Source organism: Seriola aureovittata, chromosome 12 (assembly GCF_021018895.1).
Source record: "Seriola aureovittata isolate HTS-2021-v1 ecotype China chromosome 12, ASM2101889v1, whole genome shotgun sequence".
Taxonomy (NCBI): domain Eukaryota; kingdom Metazoa; phylum Chordata; class Actinopteri; order Carangiformes; family Carangidae; genus Seriola; species Seriola aureovittata.
Window position 1 is genome coordinate 24,709,466 of NC_079375.1, and position 27,693 is coordinate 24,737,158.

The 27,693-nt window shown below is 37.9% G+C and overlaps 2 protein-coding genes across 14 annotated transcripts in view; one reads left to right on the top strand and one right to left on the bottom strand.

Annotated features, from left to right (window-relative positions):
- The first annotated feature begins 8,057 nt into the window (after positions 1-8,057).
- On the top strand, positions 8,058-20,397 carry ankrd33bb (ankyrin repeat domain 33Bb). Its single transcript, XM_056390631.1, has 5 exons — positions 8,058-8,620; positions 12,345-12,474; positions 17,552-17,692; positions 17,814-17,977; positions 18,100-20,397. Exons 1-5 carry the CDS (start codon positions 8,132-8,134, stop codon positions 18,751-18,753), a joined length of 1,578 nt encoding a protein of 525 aa, XP_056246606.1. The 5' UTR covers positions 8,058-8,131; the 3' UTR covers positions 18,754-20,397.
- A 2,734-nt stretch (positions 20,398-23,131) lies between these two features.
- ctnnd2b (catenin (cadherin-associated protein), delta 2b) overlaps positions 23,132-27,693 on the bottom strand; it is a 158,769-nt gene continuing 154,207 nt past the window's right edge. For all 13 annotated transcript variants that reach the window (XM_056391246.1, XM_056391256.1, XM_056391247.1 and 10 more), the window contains one exon: positions 23,132-26,113. In XM_056391246.1, the coding sequence (XP_056247221.1) occupies positions 25,850-26,113 (264 nt within the window). In that variant the 3' untranslated portion in view covers positions 23,132-25,849. The remainder of the gene's footprint in view (positions 26,114-27,693) is intronic.

Consider the following 27,693-nt stretch of genomic DNA (forward strand, 5'->3'; position numbering starts at 1 on the left):
TAATGACTTTTTATGTCTTACTATACTATGACTTTTTATGCCTTACTATACTATAACTTTTTTATGACTTTTCATGCCTTACTATACTATGAGTTTTCATGCCTTACTATACTTAGACTTTTTTATGACTTTTTATGCCTTACTATACTGTGACTTTTTTATGACTTTTTATGCCTTACTATACTATGACTTTTCACGCCTTACTATACTAAGACTTTTTTATGACTTTTCATGCCTTACTATACTATGACTTTTTTATGACTTTTTATGCCTCACTATACTGTGACCATTTTATGACTTTTTATGCCTTACTATACTATGACTTTTCATGCCTTACTATACTATGACTTTTTTATGACTTTTAATGCCTTACTATACTATGACTTTTTTATGACTTTTTATGCCTTACTATACTGTGACTTTTTATGCCTTACTATACTATGACTTTTTATGCCTTACTATACTATGTCTTTTTAATGACTTTTTATGCCTTACTATACTATGACTTTTCATGCCTTACTATACTATGACTTTTTATGCCTTACTATACTATGACTTTTTTATGACTTTTTATGCCTCACTATACTGTGACCATTTTATGACTTTTTATGCCTTACTATACTATGACTTTTCATGCCTTACTATACTATGACTTTTTTATGACTTTTCATGCCTTACTATACTATGACATTTTTATGACTTTTTATGGCTTACTATACTGTGACGTTTTTATGACTTTTTATGCCTTACTATACTATGACTTTTTATGCCTTACTATACTTAGACTTTTTTATGACTTTTTATGCCTTACTATACTTAGACTTTTTTATGACTTTTTAAGACTTACTATACTATGACTTTTTATGTCTGACTGTACTATGACTTTTTTATGACTTTTTATGCCTTACTATACTGTGACTTTTTATGCCTTACTATACTAAGACTTTTTATGCCTTACTATACTATGACTTTTCACGCCTTACTATACTAAGACTTTTTTATTACTTTTTATGCCTTACTATACTATGACTTTTTTATGACTTTTTATGCCTTACTATACTATGACTTTTCATGCCTTACTATACTATGACATTTTTATGACTTTTCATCTCTTACTAAATTATGACATTTTTATGACTTTTTATGCCTTACTATACTATGACTTTTCATGCCTTACTATACTATGGCTTTTCATGCCTTACTATACTATGACTTTTTTTATGACTTTTTATGCCTTACTATACTATGACTTTTTTATAACTTTTTATGCCTTACTATACTATGACTTTTTTATGACTTTTTATGCCTTACTATACTATGACTTTTCATGCCTTACTATACTATGACTTTTTTATGACTTTTTATGCCTTACTATACTATGACGTTTTTCATGAATTTTTATGCCTTACTATACTATGACTTTTTATGCCTTACTATACTATGACTTTTCATGCCTTACTATACTATGACTTTTTTTGACTTTTTATGCCTTACTATACTATGACTTTTTAATGACTTTTTTATGTCTTACTATACTATGACTTTTTATGCCTTACTATACTATAACTTTTTTATGACTTTTCATGCCTTACTTACTATGACTTTTCATGCCTTACTTTACTATGACATTTTTATGACTTTTTATGCCTTACTATACTGTGACTTTTTTATGACTTTTTATGCCTTACTATACTATGACTTTTCATGCCTTACTATACTAAGACTTTTTTATGACTTTTAATGCCTTACTATACTATGACTTTTTTATGACTTTTTATGCCTCACTATACTGTGACCATTTTATGACTTTTTATGCCTTACTATACTATGACTTTTCATGCCTTACTATACTATGACTTTTTTATGACTTTTAATGCCTTACTATACTATGACTTTTTTATGACTTTTTATGCCTTACTATACTGTGACTTTTTATGCCTTACTATACTATGACTTTTTATGCCTTACTATACTAAGACTTTTTTATGACTTTTAATGACTTACTATACTATGACTTTTTTATGTCTTTTTATGCCTCACTATACTGTGACCATTTTATGACTTTTTATGCCTTACTATACTATGACTTTTCATGCCTTACTATACTATGGCTTTTCATGCCTTACTATACTATGACTTTTTTATGACTTTTTATGCCTTACTATACTATGACTTTTTTATAACTTTTTATGCCTTACTATACTATGACTTTTTTATGACTTTTTATGCCTTACTATACTATGACTTTTCATGCCTTACTATACTATGACTTTTTTATGACTCTTTATGCCTTACTATACTATGACGTTTTTCATGAATTTTTATGCCTTACTATACTATGACTTTTTATGCCTTACTATACTATGAGTTTTCATGCCTTACTATACTATGACTTTTTTATGACTTTTTATGCCCTACTATACTATGACTTTTTAATGACTTTTTATGTCTTACTATACTATGACTTTTTATGCCTTACTATACTATAACTTTTTTATGACTTTTCATGCCTTACTATACTATGAGTTTTCATGCCTTACTATACTATGACTTTTTTATGACTTTTTATGCCTTACTATACTGTGACTTTTTTATGTCTTTTTATGCCTCACTATACTGTGACCATTTTATGACTTTTTATGCCTTATTATACTATGACTTTTCATCCATTACTATACTATGACATTTTTATGACTTTTTATGGCTTACTATACTGTGACGTTTTTATGACTTTTTATGCCTTACTATACTATGACTTTTTATGCCTTACTATACTAAGACTTTTTTATGACTTTTAATGCCTTACTATACTATGACTTTTTTATGACTTTTTATGCCTCACTATACTGTGACCATTTTATGACTTTTTATGCCTTACTATACTATGACTTTTCATGCCTTACTTTACTATGACATTTTTATTACTTTTTATGCCTTACTATACTATGACTTTTCATGCCTTACTATACTATGACTTTTCATGCCTTACTTTACTATGACATTTTTATTACTTTTTATGCCTTACTATACTATGACTTTTCATGCCTTACTATACTATGACTTTTTTATGACTTTTTATGCCTTACTATACTATGACTTTTTATACCTTACTATACTATGACTTTTCATGCCTTACTATACTATGACTTTTTTATGACTTTTTATGCCTTACTATACTATGACTTTTCACGCCTTACTATACTTAGACTTTTTTATGACTTTTTATGACTTACTATACTATGACTTTTTATGTCTGACTGTACTATGACTTTTTTATGACTTGTTAAGCCTTACTATACTATGACTTTTCATCCCTTACTATACTATGACATTTTTATGACTTTTTATGCCTTACTATACTGTGACGTTTCTATGACTTTTTATGCCTTACCATACTATGACTTTTTTATTACTTTTATGCCTTACTATACTATGACATTTTCATGAATTTTTATGCCTTACTATACTATGACTTTTTATACCTCACTATACTATGACTTTTCATGCCTTACTATACTGTGACTTTTCACGCCTTACTATACTAAGACTTTTTTATGACTTTTTATGCCTTACTATACTATGACATTTTTATGACTTTTTATGCCTTACTATACTGTGACCATTTTATGACTTTTTATGCCTTACTATACTATGACTTTTCATGCCTTACTATACTATGACTTTTTTATGACTTTTTATGCCTTACTATACTATGACTTTTCATGCCTTACTATACTATGACTTTTTATGCCTTACTATACTATGACTTTTCATCCCTTACTATACTATGACATTTTTATGACTTTTTATGCCTTACTATACTATGACTTTTCATCCCTTACTATACTATGACATTTTTATGACTTTTTATGCCTTACTATACTATGACTTTTTTATGACTTTTTATGCCTTACTATACTATGACTTTTCATCCCTTACTATACTATGACTTTTCATGCCTTACTTTACTATGACATTTTTATTACTTTTTATGCCTTACTATACTATGACTTTTCATGCTTTACTATACTATGACTTTTTTATGACTTTTTATGCCTTACTATACTGTGTCTTTTTTATGACTTTTTATGCCTTACTATACTATGACTTTTCATCCCTTACTTTAGTATGTCAATTTTATGACTTTTTATGCCTTACTATACTATGACTTTTTCATGACTTTTTATGCCTTACTATACTATGTCGTTTTTATGACTTTTTATGACTTACTATACTATGACGTTTTTATTACTTTTTATGCCTTACTATACTATGATGTTTCATGCCTTACTATGCTATGACGTTTTTATGACTTTTTATGCCTTACTATATTATGACGTTTTTATGCCTTGCTATACTGTGATGTTTTATGGCTTACTACACTATGACGTTCTCATGACTTTTCATGCGTTACTATACTATGACTTTTTTATGACTTTTTATGCCTTACTATACTGTGTCTTTTTTATGACTTTTTATGCCTTACTATACTATGACTTTTCATCCCTTACTTTAGTATGTCAATTTTATGACTCTTTATGCCTTACTATACTATGACTTTTTCATGACTTTTTATGCCTTACTATACTATGTCGTTTTTATGACTTTTTATGACTTACTATACTATGACGTTTTTATTACTTTTTATGCCTTACTATACTATGATGTTTCATGCCTTACTATGCTATGATTTTTTATGACTTTTCATGCCTTACTATATTATGACGTTTTTATGCCTTGCTATACTGTGATGTTTTATGGCTTACTACACTATGACGTTCTCATGACTTTTCATGCGTTACTATACTATGACTTTTTATGCCTTACTTTAAAATGACTTTTTATGCCTTACTATACTATGACTTTCCATGCCTTACTATACTATGACTTTTCATGCCTTACTATACTGTGACTTTTCACGCCTTACTATACTAAGACTTTTTTATGACTTTTTATGCCTTACTATACTATGACATTTTTATGACTTTTTATGCCTTACTATACTGTGACCATTTTATGACTTTTTATGCCTTACTATACTATGACTTTTCATGCCTTACTATACTAAGACTTTTTTATGACTTTTTATGCCTTACTATACTGTGACTTTTTATGCCTTACTATACTATGACTTTTTATACCTCACTATACTATGACTTTTCATCCCTTACTATACTATGACATTTTTATGACTTTTTATGCCTTACTATACTATGACTTTTCATCCCTTACTATACTATGACATTTTTATGACTTTTTATGCCTTACTATACTATGACTTTTTTATGACTTTTTATGCCTTACTATACTATGACTTTTCATCCCTTACTATACTATGACTTTTCATGCCTTACTTTACTATGACATTTTTATTACTTTTTATGCCTTACTATACTATGACTTTTCATGCCTTACTATACTATGACTTTTTTATGACTTTTTATGCCTTACTATACTGTGTCTTTTTTATGACTTTTTATGCCTTACTATACTATGACTTTTCATCCCTTACTTTAGTATGTCAATTTTATGACTCTTTATGCCTTACTATACTATGACTTTTTCATGACTTTTTATGCCTTACTATACTATGTCGTTTTTATGACTTTTTATGACTTACTATACTATGACGTTTTTATTACTTTTTATGCCTTACTATACTATGATGTTTCATGCCTTACTATGCTATGATTTTTTATGACTTTTCATGCCTTACTATATTATGACGTTTTTATGCCTTGCTATACTGTGATGTTTTATGGCTTACTACACTATGACGTTCTCATGACTTTTCATGCGTTACTATACTATGACTTTTTATGCCTTACTTTAAAATGACTTTTTATGCCTTACTATACTATGACTTTCCATGCCTTACTATACTATGATGTTTTTATGAATTTTCATACTATGACGTTTTAATGACTTTTTATGCCTCACAATACTATGACGTTTTTATTACTTTTTATACTATTTCGTTTTTATAACTTTTTATACTATTTCGTTTTTATAACTTTTTTGCCTTACTATACTATGACGTGTTTCATGACTTTTTATGCCTTAATATACTATGACTTTTTATGCCTTACTATGCTATGACGTTTTTATGACGCTTTTATGTCTTACTATACAATGATATTTTTATGAATTTTGATGCCTTATTATACTATGCCGATTTTATGCCTTTTTATGCCTCATTATGACGAATTTTTGACCTTCATGCCTTACTATACTATGATGTTTTTATGATTTTTTATGCCTTACTATGAATTTTCATGCCTTACTATAGCATGACATTTTTATGCCTCTTATGTATTACTATACTATGCTGTTTTCATGTCTCATTATACTATGACCTTTTATGACATTTTTATGCTTCACTATATTTTGAAAATTTTATCACGTTTTATGCCTTACTATATTACATTTTTATGAGTTCTTATGCCTACCTATAGTACAATGTTTTTGTGCCTTACTCCACTATCATGCTTACATGACTTTTAATGCCTTATTATAGTATTATGTTTTAATCATTTTTTATTCTTTACTTTACAATGTCATTCTAATGACTTTTTAACCTCACCATACAACAATGTTTTCATTCGTCACTATAATATGACGTTTTCATGACTTACTATATTAAGAGTTGATTTTATGTAAGACATGATTAATGGTTTATTTGAATGAAAGTTCAGAATCAAGCCATACACCAAGATATTTAATATTATCAACTTTATGCAGTTAGTTTCCTTAATCTTAATTCAGATCTTATATGCTAAGGTTTTATGCTAATAAACCATTTGGTTGAGCCAATCTCTTTGTCTTGGAAGGGTGGCGCCATTGTTGTGTCCCTTCCAATGTTGAGACCAAACTTACACCCTTGGTATCCCGTATACAAGTGGAGTCACATGGGTGAGAAATCCAATTTAAGATAGCAGTGTTAAGTGCAGGAGTAGATTAAACCAAAGGGGGTAGGGTCAGCTTGAGCAGTTGCACTAATGACATTAGTTCTTTTAGAGAATGAGGATATCTCTGTCAGAACAAAGGTAATAAATGAATGTCGGTGTAAACTTTGGCATGCATTTTAGGACTGTCTCTACATTTGTTGCTTTTATCTTTATTCTCTGCGTTTAGTGGTATAAAACACTGGTTCCCTTGGCTTATCTCCTTCTATTGTTCCTATGTAAAACATACAGATATAAAGAGAGAAATTTCTATAAAGGTTAAGACATTCCCTCTGAGCTTGTACCATTCAATTTTACAGTTTCTTGTATTCCAACAGAAAACATTCAAGCTCTCCTGTCACTGGGGAGAGGAACGCAACAGAAGAGCTGGAGCTAGAGAGAGAGAGACTAAAGGGATTATCATGCGTCAGTTCAAGAGAATGTCTCTCATCCCATTGCCGGCCATCATCAAAGGGAGACCAGTGTTTCTCCACAGGGAAACACAGGATTAGTTTCTGTTACTGTTTCGAACCAAGACGGCTGCCTGTTCTACTTTCCGGAGGACAACTTCCACTTTAACTTCTCATTAAGACTTCAAGGATTCAGGAATTCAAACTGGCTGTTCTCGGTTCTGCTGCCATGATTATTCAATGTGACAGACGAGGCTTTTGATTCCTTTGTGAAGACTCAGCGTGACTTTTCTACAGTTTGTAAATCATGGATACTCTTGGGTTTATCAAACTCAATTCATTAGAAAATGTGACGTTGATAAAGTCATTGAAGAGGAAAACCTGTGACATTTCATTTTTATTGACTATCTTTGGTCACTTCATGAGTACGGAGAAATCATGCCTATAATCAAACCTGTCTTGGTGACATTGTCTTGTGGAGTTCTGGGGAATCTTTAAGTCTATGGTTAAGTGAGATGATGTATTTGACAATGACAGATGGCTGGCAATGATCTTATGCCTGGCCTGTGATCTCTGGTGACCCTTGTCTCTTTGGAAACCCGACAGAGACAAAAACGGATATAGAATACAAGAACCTGACAGGATTCAATCTTCCATCAAGTAGTATGAGACACTGTATTGTGGTGGGCCAGTAGACATAAACTCTAGGTCCTTCTAGAGTTGTGCTGGCGCCCCACAAGGATTTTAAAAAAGTGTGTGGGGCAGGGTAGGGTTTAAATGGTGTTAATAACAGAGGAACAAGCTGAAGGTTCAAAGGTTAAAGTGAATGGAGTGGCTGGACGAGATGGACTCAGTGAGACTGAGTGTAGGACCAGTAAAGTGGCGATGGATACACCTGTCATGTCCTTCTCTACGGTTGACAAAGATGGGTGTGAAGTATCAGAGGAGGATGATCATGAGGACGCTGAAGTTGATTACACACGGAACTATTGGGAAGATGAGGATGATATCTACCAAGAGTTCGAGGAGTTGGACTTTGAGGCCCTGCCGGATCACTCGGACACGCGTAGCATCGCTTCAGACGATTCTTTCTATCCCCTCGATAGTTCTGTCGCCTCTCAAATGTACCGTTCCCCGAGCCCTGACAGCCCCGAGCCCATCTCCTTCTTCAAGGCCTGCTGCGAGAACAACGCCATCATCGTCAAGATTATGATCAGACAAGGAGTCACTGAAGAGGAAGTGAGGGAGACAGATAGGAACAGAAGAGTAGGTGGCTCAATGCATTTTAATGAAATGTTTGACTTTCAGATAGCAGGACCAGAAAAGTCTACACAATCCCAGTGTTTAACATTGGAAGCTTCAGTTTGCTCACAGTGGTTATAACATTTGAAAATACATGATGATCCATGAGCATCATCCTCAAAGGATTGAACCAGTGTTTCATAAGTTTTGGTTATACAAATCATGTACATTTAGCAGTCTTGACCGTTTACCAATGAATTCTGAGGGTTTTCAGGTTTTAAGAATGACTTTTTACCACTTTACAGATAGCCATTGAGTTCCATTAATTTACCAATTACCAATGTAGTTTAAATCCAAATGGATCTTAATAGGCTGCACTGGCACATTAAAACAATATCACTTTGGCAAAAATTCATTATGATAGATTAAACAACTAAAGCAAGTCAGACAGTTGATTTTCATATGAATGGAAACCACTGATATTTACTCTCTAGTTCTTGCACAGCAGAAAGTCTTATTGGCTGGAGAGTCAGATCAAAACATCTGACTGTGAAAAAACAAAGGACAAATTTATTAACAAACTTGAGATCTTTTGAAAGTCAACTGAACCAAACAATGCGCAGGATTGTTTGTATTACAGTTACAATGGATTTTAAAAAATCTGAAGCAACATAGCGTGGTTTGCAAAATATTAAACAGTAATTAATAAAATTAAGTAAACATGCAGTCACTGCTACAGTCCTTCCTTGGTTAGAGTCAATGTACAGCTGTGTACCTGGTGTGGACTTGCAGCGTTAGGACAACAACAACTATGTGAGTCAGAGATCAAAGAACAACAAAGCAAAAAAATCATTATGTCTAGGATGTAAAACTTCTATAAAAGTGTCAGTGTTTCTGATATATACTATCCCATAACCGGTCACTTTAAGTTTAATAACTAAGACGTGTTCTGGTATGTAACGTAAAAGTACAATGAAGCACAAACAACACTTTGACCCCGGGTGAACCCGGCAGTTTTTCTCACTGTCTCATCAGGTTTTACGTTCAGGCTAGCTAATCCCAGTGCGGCTCCATTGATAGTCAAATCTAGAAGGTGGGTTCAGAGCAGTTGGTTAAAGCTCCAGTGACAGATGGGGAGTGTAAACTGCACAGTGACAATGTCAACAAGCAGCTTGGCATCAGGGTCAGCTTTTAAAAGGCTCGCTAAGACACTGAACTGAGGACTGGCTAAAAGAGATACTGTATGCTAATAGAGCTGAGGCAGACAGAGGGATTGTCCTGGAATAGTTTGACAGTAATGTTTTTCAGGACACTCAGTACACCTGGTGACACATGTAGCATATGCTGCCATGTTCTGTGTCATGACATGAGGTTGTTTGCTACTGAGATATTGAGATGTTTAAATGGCTTTCAGTGGTTGTTTCTATGAGAACATGACTCTGCTGAGCTAAATGAAGGACCACCCTCTTGAGTGTTGGGTCCCTGTGGGAAAACCTCTCATTGATTCAGAGCACTGCTGAATCACTTTGCACAGCAGCAGAGCAAAAGAGGAACCGTTAATTGGTAGATGACTGCAAACTGGCTGTCACATTTAATATCTGTTGTATTAGAACCAACTGTGCAGCAGTTATCTTGTGCATCACCAGCTCACACATTTTAATGGATGAAACTTTGGCATTCATGTTTCTTTATGCTTGTCAATATTCCTGAAAGAAGAAAATTCACCTGTCTGCTCCCCCACCACTGGTTTCAGTTCCTTTTTGTTCAGGAGAGTCATTACATCGACCTAGATGTTTCAAAGTTCACCTGGTTTGTAATGGGGGCAAGTGTGTTTAATCATTATCAGTCATTATGTATTATACTATATTATCATGTCCATTTACAGTGCAGATCATCTCACACATTGTCAGCCTACAGGATAAGTTTGGAAATCATTTATTTGAATTTATGCTTTTCAATGCTCTAGATATATCTGTGTCAACCAGATACCTGGTGTCATTTCTTTACCATTGAGTTATTGTAATCATTCACTCCATTTGCTGTTTACAGCATAATTGGTATTTTCTACATGTAGGCTACACACAGTTATCTTCATCTGTCCTGTTCAGTCACTGGAACAGCCAACTCATCTCTTACAGGTGGTAATAGTAAGGAATATGTCATAATGCACAATATATACTAAATAAGTGAAAGAAAGGTTCCACGGTTCATGTATTTATCATTTGATAACATGAGACTCCACCATGAAAACTTGTTTTATTTTTATGAAATCTTATTTATTCACTAATTTATTGTGTTGATTTTTTTGTTTTGGTGAGGGAACGACAACTAGCACTTCTCCACGTACAATGTTATAGTAAATATCCAGTCAGAGATGACATAAATAAAGATAAATATTAATATACATAATAATATTGTTAATGTTAAGACTCAGTGTCATATTTTACAAAAAGAGTCAGAAAGAATTAATGAAAAGTCATCATGCAAAGACACACTATACAAAACCATTGTAAATGAGCATTTAATGACATTTTGCAATTTTTCTGCAAAAATGAGTTATCATGCATGAATACAAGTGTACATAACATACATTACACCTCATCCTAGAGAAACTCTCTGGTGGGAAGCAGCTGTCAGTTTGACAGATCAATCAGTTAGACATGCAGTGCATGTAAAAGTATTCAGTCCCTTTTATTACATTTTATTTTGCTATTTTGTCTTATGCTGAAAACGCTTAATTCATCCATCAATGTATAATGCTGGCACGATAGCTGCTAGCTAATGCTAACGCTAATGGCGCTAATGCTTTGTGGAACTGTAAAATAAGTAATAAGATAATTATCAGTGAAGCGAGGCCAAGTGTTCCTATTAACATGTCACTTCATCAAGATTTATGAAAAAAACCTTGTGAAGTATAAACAACAGACAACAAACTTTAACCCAAATTACTCACCACATGCTCCATTTCCCCCTCTATTAACCATTAACAATCAATTGTGTGGCCCGTCTACAGACGGTGCGTCCTCATGCAGCAATAGCATGTTTTTCTCTTCTCAGGTCCATATAAAGATCATATGTTAACACCAGGTGTAAACAGGGTCAGCGTTGGGATGTTAGAGAGCGGCTCACTGTAAATCCAAAATAATAGATAATGTGATTAAACTGGTGGTTTGATGAGAATCTGTCGGATCATGTGACCACTTTGGTTATGTGCTTCATTGGACTTCTTCCTCTCAGCAATGTTGGTGAGAAGACGCTTTCATACCATTACAGGAATTAGAAATAAAAGACCTCATTTTGCTTCATGCTGTTGTGTCTTTACCACTGTTATATCAGAGTAATTTACTCTGATATAATAGTTATTACCCTTTTAAATCAGAGGAAAATCAACCAGTAGCAGTTTGGACAGTTTAGTGTTTGGTCACTGATCACTCCAGCTGTAAACCCACGTTAAATCTGAGTTAACAGTCTATTACAGTGTCTCTATCTCTTTGGCACACACTGTGAAAAGCAGCCTCTTACCATGCTCGCAGGCGGGATGACCGAGAAGCTTTATTTCTTTTTATGAGAATTTGCCGCAATGATTTTCTCCTGTGGGGAAATATGACTGTGAATCTGTAAAAAAAAAAAAAAAAAGTTTCACTGTAGCCCAGAGAAACAAAATTACTGGTGTTTTTAAGAGCTAGAATCAATCACAGACATAAGTGGGAAGCCGAGACTCAAGCACTCTTTTGTTTTTGTTTTTCAGTCTGGTCTGATTATGGCGTGTTACCATGGCTACGTGGACGTGGTCATCGCCCTCTCTTACTGCCCGTATCTGGATGTCAACTGGCAGGATAATGAGGGCAACACCGCTCTCATTACTGCTGCACAAGCAGGTAAACCCACCCTGATTACCTTTGTGTATTATTTCAGAACATTTAAACTGTTGCCGATATAGTTATTGTAAACAAATGAAACAATCACGGGAAGCCTCCTTACACCAGGAGCATTGTTAACTCTCCACTGTCGCCAGGGTCCAGCAGCACAGGTGTTATCACTTATCTGCCTAATGAGACCTTCAGCTGTGAGAGCAAGTACAGACTGTATTTTATTGAGATCATTTAGTTAAAGGAATCAATCAACAGTTTGGGAAATATATTCGTTTGCTTTCTTGCTGAGAGTTAGATGAGAGGATTGATACCACTGTCATGTCTGTATGGTAAAAAAAATTAAGATACCACCAGCAACCTGCTAATTTAGCTTAGCATAAAAACTAAAAACGGGGGGGAAAGTGCTAGCCTGGCTCTGTCTGAAGGTATGAAAATCCATCCATCAGCACGTCTCAAGCTCATTAATTAACACAGAGTATCGTTTCTTTAATCCATATAAAAACAGCCCATCAGTTCTAACACTGACTCTCACCAAATTAATTGCTGAGATGCTGCTACAACTTGGTCCAACAGGGAAACATGCATGACAATCAAACAATCAAAGTCGGTAGATTTGCCAACAGATTAGCTGCCACTCTGTTTGGCTGAGCTAAAGCTGAACCATCAAGTCTCTAAACGATGATGATTTTCATGATGAACTTTAATTTTACCGTTCGCCTTTGAAATATAATAATTTTTTACTGATTTTGCTGCATTCTGAGTTTTCAGTAATTGCTGTGGTAAATACAACATTATCACAACTTATAAAACCAATGATGGAGCAAAGAATAAAAACAAACTAAAACCCAAATTGTTGTTTTACTTTAATCAAAAGAACCTTGTATTCAGAGCGCTAAAACCCTGCAATTGCCATTTGTAGCAGCTGTTTCACAAAAGTATAATCTCGCTTTAAGTGGCATTGCTCTCTTTTCCGATCGAAGTGGAAAGACTTGTACCAGACAAGCTTAAACTTAGACCGGCCTCATACATAAAGAAAAGCATTTTTAAAAAAAATCAATTCACTATTCATGCACTGAGTGAGTGAAATTTCTACATGCCGACGGTGAAAGTAGAAACTCAGTCAAAGCAAATGAAATAATCTGTTGCAAGTATCTCTGTGAGTGAGACAGAGCCACGCTGATGCGCTTTGACAGGGGATCCATAAAAAGATTCTGTAGAGATGATGGAGAGTTTACTGAGTTTGAGTCTGAACCTCCATTTACTACGATGTGGAGCAGTTTCATTGTTATGGCTCCTGATTCAAATCCAGACACAAGTTCTATGTGGACAAATATCAACTCTTATCACTTTAAAGGTCCCATTTTTATACTTTTCCCAAGTGTTGATCCATAAGAAGATTTATTTGTGGATCTAAGTAGCAAAAACCATCTCAGTGTTGTTTTACAGACCGTTTTACCTTATCTAATGTTCCTCATGATGTAATAAGCTAATGTCTAATCGCTCTCAGCGAGACATGTTGCCTTGCATGCGCTTATGTGTCGTTTTCTCCCACACTACTTTAGATGCATAATTTACAGTGGTAGAATTTTTATTGCAGAGAATTGAGTTTCTAAATTGGTCCAAATTAAAGCTCGGAGCGTTATTATGAGGTCTGGTGCTCGCAGGGATCACTGTTATTTGCTGGCTTTGGAAAGTACCATCGTAAGTAATTTCATAACGATGCAGCCACATGTATCAGACATAGCGCCCCGGCCCCTCATCTGCTAACGATGATGAATGGCTCACTGTGGCCTGTGATGAATAGCTGCAGACTACTCTTCATTTTCTGCTTCATTAAAAGAAGTATTGATCCCCTTTCTTGACAAAGTACTCTGCAACACCTCGGGGGGGGGGGGGCAGGTGACCCAGACTGTGAGTCTACATGACTGCAGAAAATGTGGTCAACTGGATGAGAGGATAAAACTTTCCCTGAAACATTTTACTAGGTAGAAAGCGGACAACGGTTTGGGACTTAAATCCACTGAGGTCACATTCTAGTATTAACCATCCTCTTCACCTCCATTCAACCATGCTTCTGTTCCTTGCTCTGTCTGCATAATGGATTCCCATTGCGTGCTAAAATTCTGCATTATGCTCACTTCAAGGAATTTCAGGAGATCAGACTGTTCCATTAGCATTGGATTTAGACGAGATTTACTCGGTCAGGTCAGTCAGGAACTCAGGTTGTGAACATTGAAGACGCCGTGCTGAATGGTAAAAAGCTGCAGTTTGACTTCAAGTTCCATTAGTCACAGTCAAGTTAGGCTATTTATCCAATCCCCGAAGTGGCTGACAAAGTCTGAAATCAGGACGCAACTTCTGCACAGAACTTGGTCTGAGGGTGACAGCGCTAGACATTATTTAGATTCTATTTTTCCAATAGAAAGTCGCTAAATTGCTGTTTACATGAATATTTACGTTTGTCCTCGACAGTAAGTGTCGCTGGGGGATATAAGAAACTAATTTGTGCAATAATTTGTGCCCTCAAATTAAGTTTGAACTTGAGTTACTACATTTATTCACTTGCGTTCATAACTTTTCTGTGTGTCTGATATTAATCTGTGCTTATGAATTAGTTTGTCATTTGCATGGATTACAAGGGCAAAAAGTCAGTATTATTTACACTTTAACCTTTGTTTGAAGGATGATAAAAAATAAAAAAAATAGCAGAATATTGTTTAAAGGTCCCATATTTTACACTTCTCCTGTGTTTTATTTGAAGTTTTGATCCATAAGGAGATGTATTAGTGGGCGACTGTCCTCCTGTAAAAAATAATATAATCAACATCGTCTGTGTAGCAGGTGATTATGACCCATTTTTACATTTTTTTCTTTATTGTGACATCATAAAGTTACAGAAGTCCTCACGGCAGATTTTAAGGCTCAGTTTCTGAATACAGGCTGAGTGCGTTTCTCTGTGGACTGAGGCTTTGATACTTTCACAGTATTAATATAGAAGCTAGACCTGCATTAAAACAAACTTTCTATTGCAGGGAAAACCAAGTCATTTTAGGCAGCTGTTCACAATACAGTCATGAGTAACATTTTTAATTAAAATTCATTACACTTACCATTATTAGCTCAGTGAACAGTTGGACACTGTGATTGGACTGTCATTGTCGAATCAGATTCACATGTAAAAACATGGCAAACATTTGTACTTGCATACATACATGCATACTATCATGACAGCAGACATCACAATCCTCTACACTGAAGTTACAAAAACACTGACCGAGAGAGAGAAGCCATCACTAACTGCTGAGTAACTAGCAGATGAATAACATGCCTTCCTGTAACCAACCAGCTCAGACATCCCACACTGTTTCCACTGATCAACTGCTGCAGCGAAGCACAGAAAGCTAGCCGGCTAGCTAATATTACAAACAACCTCAAGACAGGAAATACAACTGCTCACGTCTCAGAGCCATGGCAAACTGTTAACCTACATGTTGTTTACTCACAGTTTTAACAGAAAGACTGGAAGTGTGGTTTAAATGAAGTTATTGTAAGATGATGCAGGCTGCTGTTAACACTGCTTACCTTGTACGGAAAAACACCTCAAAACTACGGTGTCCCACAGCGGCCAAACAACACCAAAACCGGGTTTCCCTTGCAACTGTATGTAAACATGTATGTACAGTATATGCCCGATAGTATGCATGTATGTGCAAGTGATTAGTATCAGTATATTTGTAAGTGAAGTATTCAGTTTTGGCCGAGCAGCTTCTCAGAGAATTGACTAAAACTGAGTGACACACATTGATATTGTGGATAATAGCTGAAGTTATAAAGCTGAAGTGACTTTGATCCACTAAGTAGAGTTCCTCCTAACAGCTGTCATCCAGATGTTGAATTGGATATAAAGCTTAACATTTATTGTATTAGAGCAAACTGGGATGATGTTGCACTTTTAAGGTTCTCCCTTTGGTTTCTTACTTTAGAGGAGAGTTCAGCACGTTCACAGATACTCAGCAGTTTGTTCTGGGCTCAGGAATAAGAAATGTGAATTGTTAAAAAAAAGGGCTGGATTCTCCTCCATGATTATTAGCGCTCCATCCTCAAAGCATCTGGAAAAATAACCAAATAGCCAAAATTATAAATATTAAAGTCACTATTAAGATAATGTTGTAAACTTGAAAATGATGTAATTTTTCACACGTGTTCTGGGATTACACTGGACTTGACTGGATGAATACGAGCAGAGCAGCAGAAGCAGTCAGCAGGACGTTTCCATGGAGAGATGAGAGGAGCTGAGAGAGTCCATGATGTTTATCCTTTGATGCTATTCTTTAAAGAAATGTAATATCATTATGTTCTTCTTTCAGCCTCATATTCAGTTCAGAGTCGTGAAGACCTTGTTGTGGATTCATGTCTGCTCAGTTAGAGCGGCACATATTATTATGGTCTGGATTTAAATGTAGATTTGTCCTTTAAACATTAAATCTGTGCCTCTTTTTATGTGACAGTAGTGAAAATGAGTCGTGGTTTCAGAACGATGGAGACAGAGAACAATTACATTCAGAATATGATGCAGGTTTAGGAGGATTTCTTTTTTTCCTGGGCAACTTTCCTGATTTTCCCAAATGATGTACAAATGTCTTGATACAGTGAACAGCATGAAGCTGCTGTGAACGGGGGAAATAAATTTGCCAAATTCTGACCAGTGAGACCGCAACAGGTTGACACTGATTCAAACGCACATATTACTCATTATTAACAAGCCTTTGGGTCTAAGCAGCTCTGCAAGGCTGTACTCTGGCACAGTGACGCTTTGAGCTGTATGCTATTGTTAGCATGCTGATTATTGAGTAGGTAACATTTAAAACGTTCGCCGCCTTGGCTTAGACTGTCTTAGCCCTCCAGTAGCTGTGGAGATATTTCCGTCTGGACCAAAATGGTGGATTGACCCACTGACCAACATTTCCATTAAGCTGCGCCACTGGCATGTCTGTGCGGACTGGCGAGCTTTACCTGTGCCACTGTACGTAGAAACTCCAGCTTACATAAGACCGACATGTCCATGTTTCTGTCCCGTCTGCAGGTCATATTTTCATCTCTAATTACCTGCTGAACTACTTCCCTGGGCTGGACATCGAGAGGAGGAACTGTCACGGCTTCACGGCTTTGATGAAGGCCGCCATGCAGGGCCGCGCCGAGTGTGTCAGGTCCCTCATGCTGGCTGGTGTGTTTAACTTAAGGCACATTTTAGGGTAGAAATCACATCTGATGTAGCGAATCAGTGTACAAATGTATAGCAGATTACAGTACAGCTGTAACGTCTCCATGAATCCTCATGCTTCCAGGAAGTGATATTCAGGCACGGGACAACGGCCGCAGAATGACACCCAGGGAGTGGGCTCTCTTCACTGGTCGATACGAGACGGCTTATCTAATGCAGCGGCTGATGTTGAAGCCCTGCGCTGAGCAGTTCTGTGACTCCTTCAATCGGGAGTGGCCCATGTTGGAGGTTAACATGTTCATTATGTCTATATTCTTATTACTGAATGCTTTTATGTCTCTGTGAGAAATTCAAAACGCGGATTCGAAATATGTTTCTTCTAAACTACAACGTTTGATCTTCTTGTGCAGGAGCTGTTGGCCCAGGCCCAAGAGCGAAAGTCCTGCTGGAGGCGTTTGATCAACCTTCTCTCCTGCTGCCCCTATAGGTTTTACATCAACAACAAGGTAAACCCCGTGGATGATGGCGTTCTGGACCACATGGTCCAGATCACCACCAGTATCTCCAGCCCGTTCATTGCCATAGCTTGCCGCACGGTGTCTCCGGGCAGCCCACCGTGCGTCGGGAAGCGTCGCCAAGCCGTGCAGGAGATTCTGAGGAGGCAACGGGTGGCCGAGCTGAAGCGCCTGGGCCCGGACAGACTCAACAACTACAGGATATTTTTCCAGAACTCGCGGGTTCTACTCATCCCCAAGGCGAGGGATCGGAGGGCCAGCCTCCAGCCCCAGCTGTTCAGCAACGTGGCCGCAGCGTCCACGGTGGCCATGAGACGAGCCAGTCTCCTGCCGCTCAACATGCTGAGGAGAAGCAGCGTGCGGCCGGGCATCGTGGTGCCCAAAGTGAGGCTCTGCAAAGCCCCGGCTCCAAACTTTACACCACAAAAATTCAAGCGGAGCAGTAACCGCAACCAGCTGCAGGTACCCAAGTGGGATTACAAGATGAAGAGAATAGAGAGGAGGAAGGAGGAGGAGAGGAAAAGGCTGTTACTTCTGAGGAGGTGGTGAGGGGATAAAGGGGAAGAGGACAAAGTAGGACATGGCTTGCTGCATCTTCAAAGAGCTCGGGCGTGTGGAAAACACTCGCATGGCTCTTACAATTCACAGTGGTGAAGTACTTTAAAATTAATGAATGAACTCCAAATTTTCATCTCTTGTTTTCTGAGTTTGCCGACTTTGTTGAATTTGTTGCCTTGTTTCTACTTGAGTTGACACGTTTGTAAAACATCATTTGTGATGCAATGTGGGAGACACAGGATCTCAGGGAGAAGAAATCTACAGAACAGTGTTTATAGCTTCTGCTTGAATGCTGGCAGAAATCATTTTCTCCACGCTGGCAGCTTTAATGTATGTGACAATGACATGTGGCAAAAAGAGACAAAAGAAAACCAAGTGTAAGGGCTTCAGCATGCTTCAAATGAAGAGCTAGTCAGAGGGTCCAGCGCAGTGGACCGCATTAATTATATGAGTTTACAGGCTGCTATAGGCAATTTCTGTGCTAATGACCTTGAATTTGTCACAAGATGTATTTTCCCTCGTATAAATATAAATATAAATATCTGGGGTGGGAAAAAGTTTAGTCTAAAAGGCCTGATATAGTTTTAAAAAGGTTGCAGACACACTCAAGGTTGTGCTTGTACTACATAGGGTGTCTGCATAAACCAGTATGCACACGCTGCTCAACAGTTGGGTGTTTCCACAGCCAGTCGACCATCCGTCAAACACTCCAGGTGAAATATACTGAGGCCTTTAAAGTGTGGTTGTTTGGAAACGGTACTGACACTTTTGCTGCTAATTCTGAACCCGTAAAAAAAAACACTGAACCCTTAGAAAAACACAAGAACATGGGAGAGGTGGAGATAACTACAACCCTGTCTCCTACAAATTAAACTGCAACAGCAAATACATTTTGTAGGACACATAATGGTTTGCTGGTTTATGTCAGGTGGAAAGCAACCCTCTTGTTTGGCCTTTATGTCTGTCACTGAAGTTAGCATGCTAACTAGCCCGGGCGGCTCGGCTCGTCACTGTCCGATACCGAGACACTGCTGCGTCCGGTCTGCCCGGGAGAAGTAGTTGCAATTACATTACCTAAAAAAAAACATATTTGCTGTTGCAGTTTGGTAATATATAAATGTCATTTATATCAGACTAATCAGGAGAAGTGTTAAACAGCAATAAGACAGGACACCATGCTGAGTTGGGAAGAGTAAAGGATGTATAAGGTAAAAGGTAAAAGGTGGAAGAAAGTGGGATTTGATAGTAAAATTTGTTAAAAGAGGGATATCAAACGGGCAGAAATGGGTCTTGAAAAGGCAGGAAGGTGACAACCAGTCGGAGGGATTTTACCAGGATGCAGAGGAGAGCTCCGACACGGCCAAATGAAGATTGGTGACTGGCTGCTACGGCGAGATTGCCACAGGAAAGCATCGCTGAGCGCGCAGGAGAAAGCCCAGAAGCCATTTTACACTGACGCATAGTACAACAGGTATTTGCAGGGGATGCAAAGGGAAGCGCTTATGTTACAGCTGAGCTGAGGAGCCAGCTCACACAGGCTTTGGAAGGGCTTTGTGGAGAATTTGAATAGCAGAGCCAAAAATAAACAGCTTAGTGCTAAACTGTGACTTGTTGACTTCCAAAATAATCACGAGATAGTCCACTGTTTGGTGCCACTGTCGCGTACTATATATATATATATATATATACATATATATACATCTCCTGCTCTGTGAGTACAGGAGGGCCACCGTTAGCTGCTCCTGTGTGACAACATGTGAATTTGAATTTTGCATTGTAATACATTTCATTATTGTAATGTCAGTTATGAAAAAAAACAAAAAAACATTTGTAGCTGTTATAAGATACAGATATATTCCTAAAAAAAAAAAAAAAAAAAGATCAGTGAGAAAAAGTAACAATTGTGGATCATTTTGTGTGAAAATCTCCATTAAAGATAAATGAGAAAAAACATACTCACTGCAGACATATAAGGTTTTTTGCCCTCTAGTGGCAACAAAGAGGAACTGGAACAAAATTTGTTGGTTTAGCCGTCCCCTCGGGTCCCATTAACTTTTGGGAAGGTTAACATCGGTACAAACTACAAGCAAAAAACAAAAACAACAAGAAATAAATTCAAATGAAGATTAATTTTTTTTTTTTACTAAATGTCCCTTTAATATTTAATCTGTCAGTAAAATCCAGTTTTGGATCTGGACTGGACCACGGTGGACTGAAGTGGACTGGAGCCTGTTAGTATCTAGGGTGTAATTGACACGTCGCCCCCTCACTTTTCTGTTCCCCTCACCGTGATATCTGCTGCAGCTTAATTTTTCTTACTGAAGTCTCTCAACAGCGTCTTGCCACTGTCCAGCTGACAAAATCAATATGAGAACGGAGAGGAGCTGATAAATATGCTGATACACTCATCAGAGTTGCCTTCTCTTATTACCGTCCACTCAGAGCCATCAGCTTAATGAGCAGCGGAGACATGCCACACTGCTCGGCATGTTGCTCCAGATTTAAGAAACTCATCTGTATTTATTTTAAAATTATGAATAAAATTATACTAAAAACATGTTTTAATAAGAGGAGAGAGAGTTCCTTACAATAAAGAAACAAATACAATATCACCTATCATCTGTATCAAGGAAACTAAACATGGTTGTAAGTATATAACAGTACAGCAGAGGTTTACATAGAATCTTTATTTTCTGTAATCTAATTTCTTTGTGACACTACTACTAATAACCAATTTCAACTTCAGTGCTGGATTGACTAAAGTGTAACTCTGACTAAAGATACTGATTAAATTATGTTTTTATTCCCCCTAAAAATTAGATTCCGCTTTAGAAAGTAAATTAATTTTGAGCGCATATGTAATAGGCAATTGCATTAGACATGTGATTAGATGATGATGATGATGATGATGATGATGATGAAATGTAAAAGTATGTATATCAAGGGTACAACACAGCTGATAAAACTTTGAAGTGATCAGGGTTGGTAGTAAATACAAAATGATTTACAGAGCTCTGAATCACTGCAAGAATCTCCGACTTGACCTAAACCCTGGCTGTTGTCGGCAGAGACGTTTGGAGACATCTGTCTTGGGAACCACCGTGACCTGATCCCACCTCGCACTGATAAAAATCTCCCGTGGTGAGGTGATCTATCTGCAGACAGAGCCGAGCACAACAGGCCTGAGAGACTAAAATGGCTGCCACCCTGACCTACGGTGCAGTTGCTCTAATGACCACCAGGGAGCGCTCATGACCCAATTACACACATGCCCACAGGTATGTACAGGCATGCACACACGCCAACACTCACCTGTGTACGTTTATCTCTTCTCTTCTTCTCGTCTCAGCTTTCTGATGAGAAACAACACCTTATATTTACAGTATGTAAGGTGTTGGGGGGGGGGGGGGACGCCAGTGTATTTAAGCAGACTTCACAGAGCTGTAACAGTCTTTGGACTCTGTCTGGGTTTTTTGTTTTTTTTTAATTAGACGTGTCTCGGTCTCTGTCACCGGTCCACAGCACCTCTGGCTATCTCTCACAGCAAACTGGAGAGGCTGTTTGAGCTGTCAGTCAGCTGTCAGTCAGCTGTCAGTCAGCTGTCAGTCAGCTGTCAGCGTGGCCAAATGGGAGCCTTGCGGCAAACACTTTCTGTCGGGCCTCTGTTGCCTCCAAGTTCCCAGGTAAGAACAGAACACACCGTGTAGATGTCAGCTTCGTTATATTTTAGTAGCATTCCTAAACTGGAGCACGACCAGTGCACACATCATTATTACGAAAAAATGTAGTATAGGAGGGATTGTTTTGACTTGGTCCTGAGCCCGTTCTCTTCACTTTTATGTCTTTATTTGATAGAGTCAGTAGAGACGGACAGGAAATTAAGGGAGAAGGACGTGTAGAAAATTGTCCCGCCAGCCAGGAGTGGAACCGGGGGCTCGCTGCTCGGGGCATGTGAGGCCATGTGGTGTGCGCTCTAACCATTCGGTTCCCTCTTAAACGTCTGCCCCCCCTTAAACGGTGCACAGTGCATTTTTGTAAATAGCACTGAATGTAAACCGCAGTATAAGAAAACCACACAGGGCACCTTTAAGCGGCCTTGACTGCATCTGACTCCCCCAGGAGAGGTTTGAAAAATGGTTCCTCCCTGGACCCAACATCCAACAATAACCTTACTTTGACCGAAAACGTGATTGTTCACTGTGATGGATGAACTGTCTGAGGTGAGTTGCAACTTGGAGAGGGACTTTGCAAAATGTAGCGAAGGAGATGGAGAGCAATGGCTGTGTGGAAAACAGGACGTTTTGGAAAACACACTCAAAAAAATTATAATTTTTTTGACAAGAGAACAAACGACTCCCAAAATCAGAGGCTCTTTGATGGTCTGTTTATATTTTTTGGAGCAGTTGCAATCTGTTTGAGGCAATAGAAAGATTCACAATTCTCTTTTTAAAACACGTTTGGTCTAGCAACAAAAAAGGTTACCGATGTTATATCTTCATACAGGTCTTACAGTCAGGTTTTTTCTGCCTAAGGATCACAAGGACATACATAACGTTGTCAGTTTCCAGATGCTTACTAACAAATACAGTACGTCTGTTTTTTCATCCAGTGTTTTCGTGGGGGACAGTTTGCATTATGAGTCGTTTTTCAAGCATCAGAAGATGACCTCTAGGACTTCTAAACAGCAGTGGGTAGGGAGAACCAGGGTCTGTTGTCACATTTTACAATTTAGCCTTTCTCACTTAGAAATATAAAGTAAAAAAAAAAAATCACCATTAAGCTTCAGATTTACTGACAACAAATACTCATGCATTCATGGGTGCAGGTTTTCTTTTTGCTCTTTCAGCATCATGAGACCGATCGATCAGAATTGGGAGCTTCATGCACGGGAGGAAACAAACCTGTGATTGTTCTGTCGTGTGATTTAAAAACGGTCACCTGTGACATTTCTAATCTCAATAGCTGATAATCGATCGTTTGAAGGGGGGGGGGGGGGGCAAACATTTCTGTGCACAGTTAAAGTACAGACATGTTGGAAATACTTCTCACGGATGTAGCACCTTTTTTTGGACTTCTTTAGTGACAACGTGGATCCCTGGGCCCTGGTCTACTCTACTCCACATAGCAACAACATTACTACACAAAGTTGACAATTTAGTGTGTTGACCAGAAAATAAAATGTGAACAAAATTCCTACATGTAGCTGTTTTTTTTTTTTTTGTATTTTTTTTTTTTACAAGTCTTTTTCCATAATGTTGCTGCTATAAGTGACATCCACATCTGCACATAAAAAGTATATATTTATATTTATATAATATATATCCATAACTCTATTAACAGTTTCGTCTACCATGAAGTTAGAATTGCCACCCATCTCTCAGAAAAGTTTTTTTTTTTTTTTTTGTACTTCAAACATTGATTATTTTACAACACAGAAATCAACTAATTTTGTACAACTTTGGAGGAAGCGAGGTTCAGCCCGGTCACAGTCCCTCCGTGGTGATCTTTTCTCTCTTTTTATTTTATTTTATTTTTTTTTTAAGTTTTCATTTTTAATTTTTCTCCCCGGTCCTGGTGCAGTTACACGGGTTTCATCCCAGTAAAACACAGTTTAGAAAAACCAAAGCATTTACAAACTGGCATCGTTAGAACCGCGAGGATGTTCGGCTGAAAGCTTCAGCTGAACTTGGACCCTTTAACACACCCCTAAACCCCCCCCCCTCCCCATGCCTTCGTCAGCTGAGGGGAAATAACCCTTGTTTGGCACGGTTATATACACAATGAGCACGGTTCACCTGAATGAACGGCTCGTGGGAACAAAAAGGGGGGATCTGTGGTGTTACTGTGGAAAGATAGCCGCCAAAAAAAGCCAAAGTTAACCAAAGAGTTTGTCACGGAAAAAGGCGGCTCGGCTGTTTTGAGCCTCTCTCTCTCTCTTCAGCTATTTTGGCAGCTGTGCCGTCTGAACACGATCTGTAGGGCAGTAAAAGGAGCACCGTGACCTACCAGAGATGATGCTTCGATAACCAATTCCTATCCAGGGTTTCACATTAGCAACATGTTGACATCTATCTGTAGCTGTGATATGAGTTCTGAAAGTCTGAGTGCAGATACTGTGTGTACTTGTGTGAGTTCGGGGGCGGGGTAGTTAGTGAGGAAGTGAGGTTGACCCAGTGGCGAAAGGCCTGACATGACACAGAAAATAGTGCAATGTACAGTACACAATGCTTCTCCGTAAATGTACAGTGTACATCAAATACTATACAACCAGAATCGAGAATTAAAAAAGTAGAAACACAACGAAAGAAAAAAAATAAACCGTTACAAATGACAAAGTCCAGAAGCGTTCTTTGCCCAGAGGAGGATACATCACGCTGAAGCCATAGAAGAAACAAAAGTTTGTGTGACAGACGTTCTACATGTCCTACAGCTCTGCTTCTTGTGCTTCACATTACTAAAAGCCATGTTGCTATACCACATATATACAGGTTTCTCCCGGGTATCTCTCACACGTTCCACTCACGATCCAAAACCTTTTCCGTCCCTGAGTCCACTGATCCGTTTTTTCTCTTTCATCATCGTCCTTCTTCATCCCGTTATATTTCCCACTTCTTCTGTCGCGCTTTTTCCTTTCATCACGTTCCGTCGCATTTACGTTCTGTATCCAGAGGCCGTCAGGTGCATGAGGTCTTTCTGTCTGCTGGACCTTTCTCTAGCAGTTGTTGATCACAAACTAAACACAGAGAGAAAATGTGTCTTGTCGGTTTTGTTGGTGGTGTGCATGCACATGCATGGCCGCTCCTCCGTTTGCATCTGGTTCCTCTTTTGTCCCCTCTCCCCTTCCCCATCAGATGTCTCTGAAAGGAGTGTAATGTCTTAGATTTTCTCCTCATGTCTCCTTTCTTGCGCTCCATCCTCCCCCTCTGTCATCCTGCTACCTATGATGCTACTCAGGAACTACAGGGGAGGATGGGGAGGGAGGGAAATTGTCCTCTTATCTTCGCTCCTCCACCTTTTAAACTACCCCTTCACCGTCCTTTTTTTTTCCGTCATCCATTCTCTCCTCCTCCTCCACCCTCGTCTCTCCTTACACCCAGGAGTCTGGTGAGGCGGGATAGTGACTGGTCTCGTAGTTGAGCTCACTGTAGGGCCGCGAGGCTGAGTAGAAGTCTACATAGTTGCCGGTGGACTTGAGGCCCTGCAGGTGCATGTTGAGTTCACCCTGTGGGGGGCGCCCTCCCACGTGAACCTGGTTCTCGTAGAAGGCCTGGTCCTCGTAGTTGCCGGCGTCGGGTGGGGGAGGGTTTTGGAAAGGAGGGTAGGGCTCTGAAGGCAAGCCTTGACAAGAGACCTGTAAAAAAGAGCAGAAATCATTATCGAGACTAAAGTAAGATTGTGATTCCCCACTATCGGCTGTGATATAAGTAAAATATGTGTAAAAGATTCATAGAAACAAGGAGGATAAACGCTTGTCAGAAAGTAATGGGAGGATTACTTATTATTCAGAAGCAAAAGTGAAGAGTTACACCACTCAAATTATTACTTTCTTTACTCAGCTCAAGAAATTTGTAGATTTATTGACCGTCCAGCAGCTAACGTTAGCATAGCCTTGGTAACTGCTCACAGCTCTCTAGAAAGTACTACCTTCATAAATAACAGTAAGTGACTTCTGAATGTGGGCATACAGGTGGCTAACAGCTAAGAGTACACAACATGTGAATATGTCAACTTTGTAATCACCCGAAGTCACATTTTTCCTCTTTCGGTAAAAGCTAAACGCTTCCCTCAAGCTCCTGCGTCAAGCTAGCACATCCAGGACCAGAGCTAAACTGATAATTAACCCCCCCATCAAGTTCTGATAGTGAATAACCCCCAAACATCAAAGTAGCAATGTGTTATTTGTATTAGTAACTGTACTGTAATTACTGAATTTAAAACTGTAAACACTTTTTTTGACACACCACTCTTTGCTAGACAACGGTCAGCTCTAGCTAGCTAGCTAGCATGACGCATGAAATTCCAATGACAATAGTGGCGGTAATAATGCTAACCTCACTGGAGTTCTGCACTGGCCCAAAATTAAGACCCAAACCAACTTCAGACCTGACTCCACTGAACCAGACTGGTACTGCGACCTTGAGACCTGAACCTCACCCAAACCCTATATATTTGCTTTATTACATCTATTCCTGACCATTAGCTTACAAGCTAAAGCTATTAGCTACTTCCTTTTTCCACTGGGCTTGGAACATCTACTTGCACGACATGAAGTTTACACAACTAAGCGGTTAACAGAGCTCTAATCAGACTACACAGAGGTTAGCGCCTGTAGTTAGCATGTGTCCAAGATCATCAACAAGCAGCATGGGTTAAAAGCATGGGAACCTTCTCATACATTAGGTTAGGTTAGCCAAACAGATACCATATAGTTGGATATATGCCAGATATTCTTAGTGTATAAAAGGATAAAATTAAATGCCTGCAATGTATATATAGTGTCATTAGAGCTGAAACAAAGGTTTTCTCAGTATTCTGTAAGAGAAAAATAAATACCTAGGGTTTTGAACTGTCAGTCGGATAAAACAAAAAGTTTTAATATATCAACTTCGCCTCTGGGAAAGCATTTTTCACATTTTTTTTTTTTTGACATTGTATGGACTCAAAGGTTAAATGATAAATCAAAAAAGGGCAGATTAATAAATAACTGGAGCTGTTTGTGATTTGTTTTCCTCAGAAAATTTGACATAACAATGTGTTTGCAGCCAAACCCGTGTCACTCAGCCTCGGCGTCGAAGCCTGAAATTTGCACAACTTATTTTTGTTGTAGGTCAGTTCAGTACCATTATTCTGTAAGAGTGAGTGATACTTGTGCGTTTTCTAAATATAGGTTACTGCCAGACGTGAAGTGTCCTTAACTCAATAAGTTTAGCT

Excerpts from the sequence above, each read along its gene's own strand:
- ankrd33bb (XM_056390631.1), top strand. The coding sequence starts at position 8,132 with ATGGTGTTAATAACAGAGGAACAAGCTGAAGGTTCAAAGGTTAAAGTG. Across the intron at positions 12,475-17,551 it reads CATTACTGCTGCACAAGCAG|GTCATATTTTCATCTCTAAT; the intron begins GTAAACCCACCC and ends TCCCGTCTGCAG. Across the intron at positions 17,693-17,813 it reads CAGGTCCCTCATGCTGGCTG|GAAGTGATATTCAGGCACGG; the intron begins GTGTGTTTAACT and ends TCATGCTTCCAG.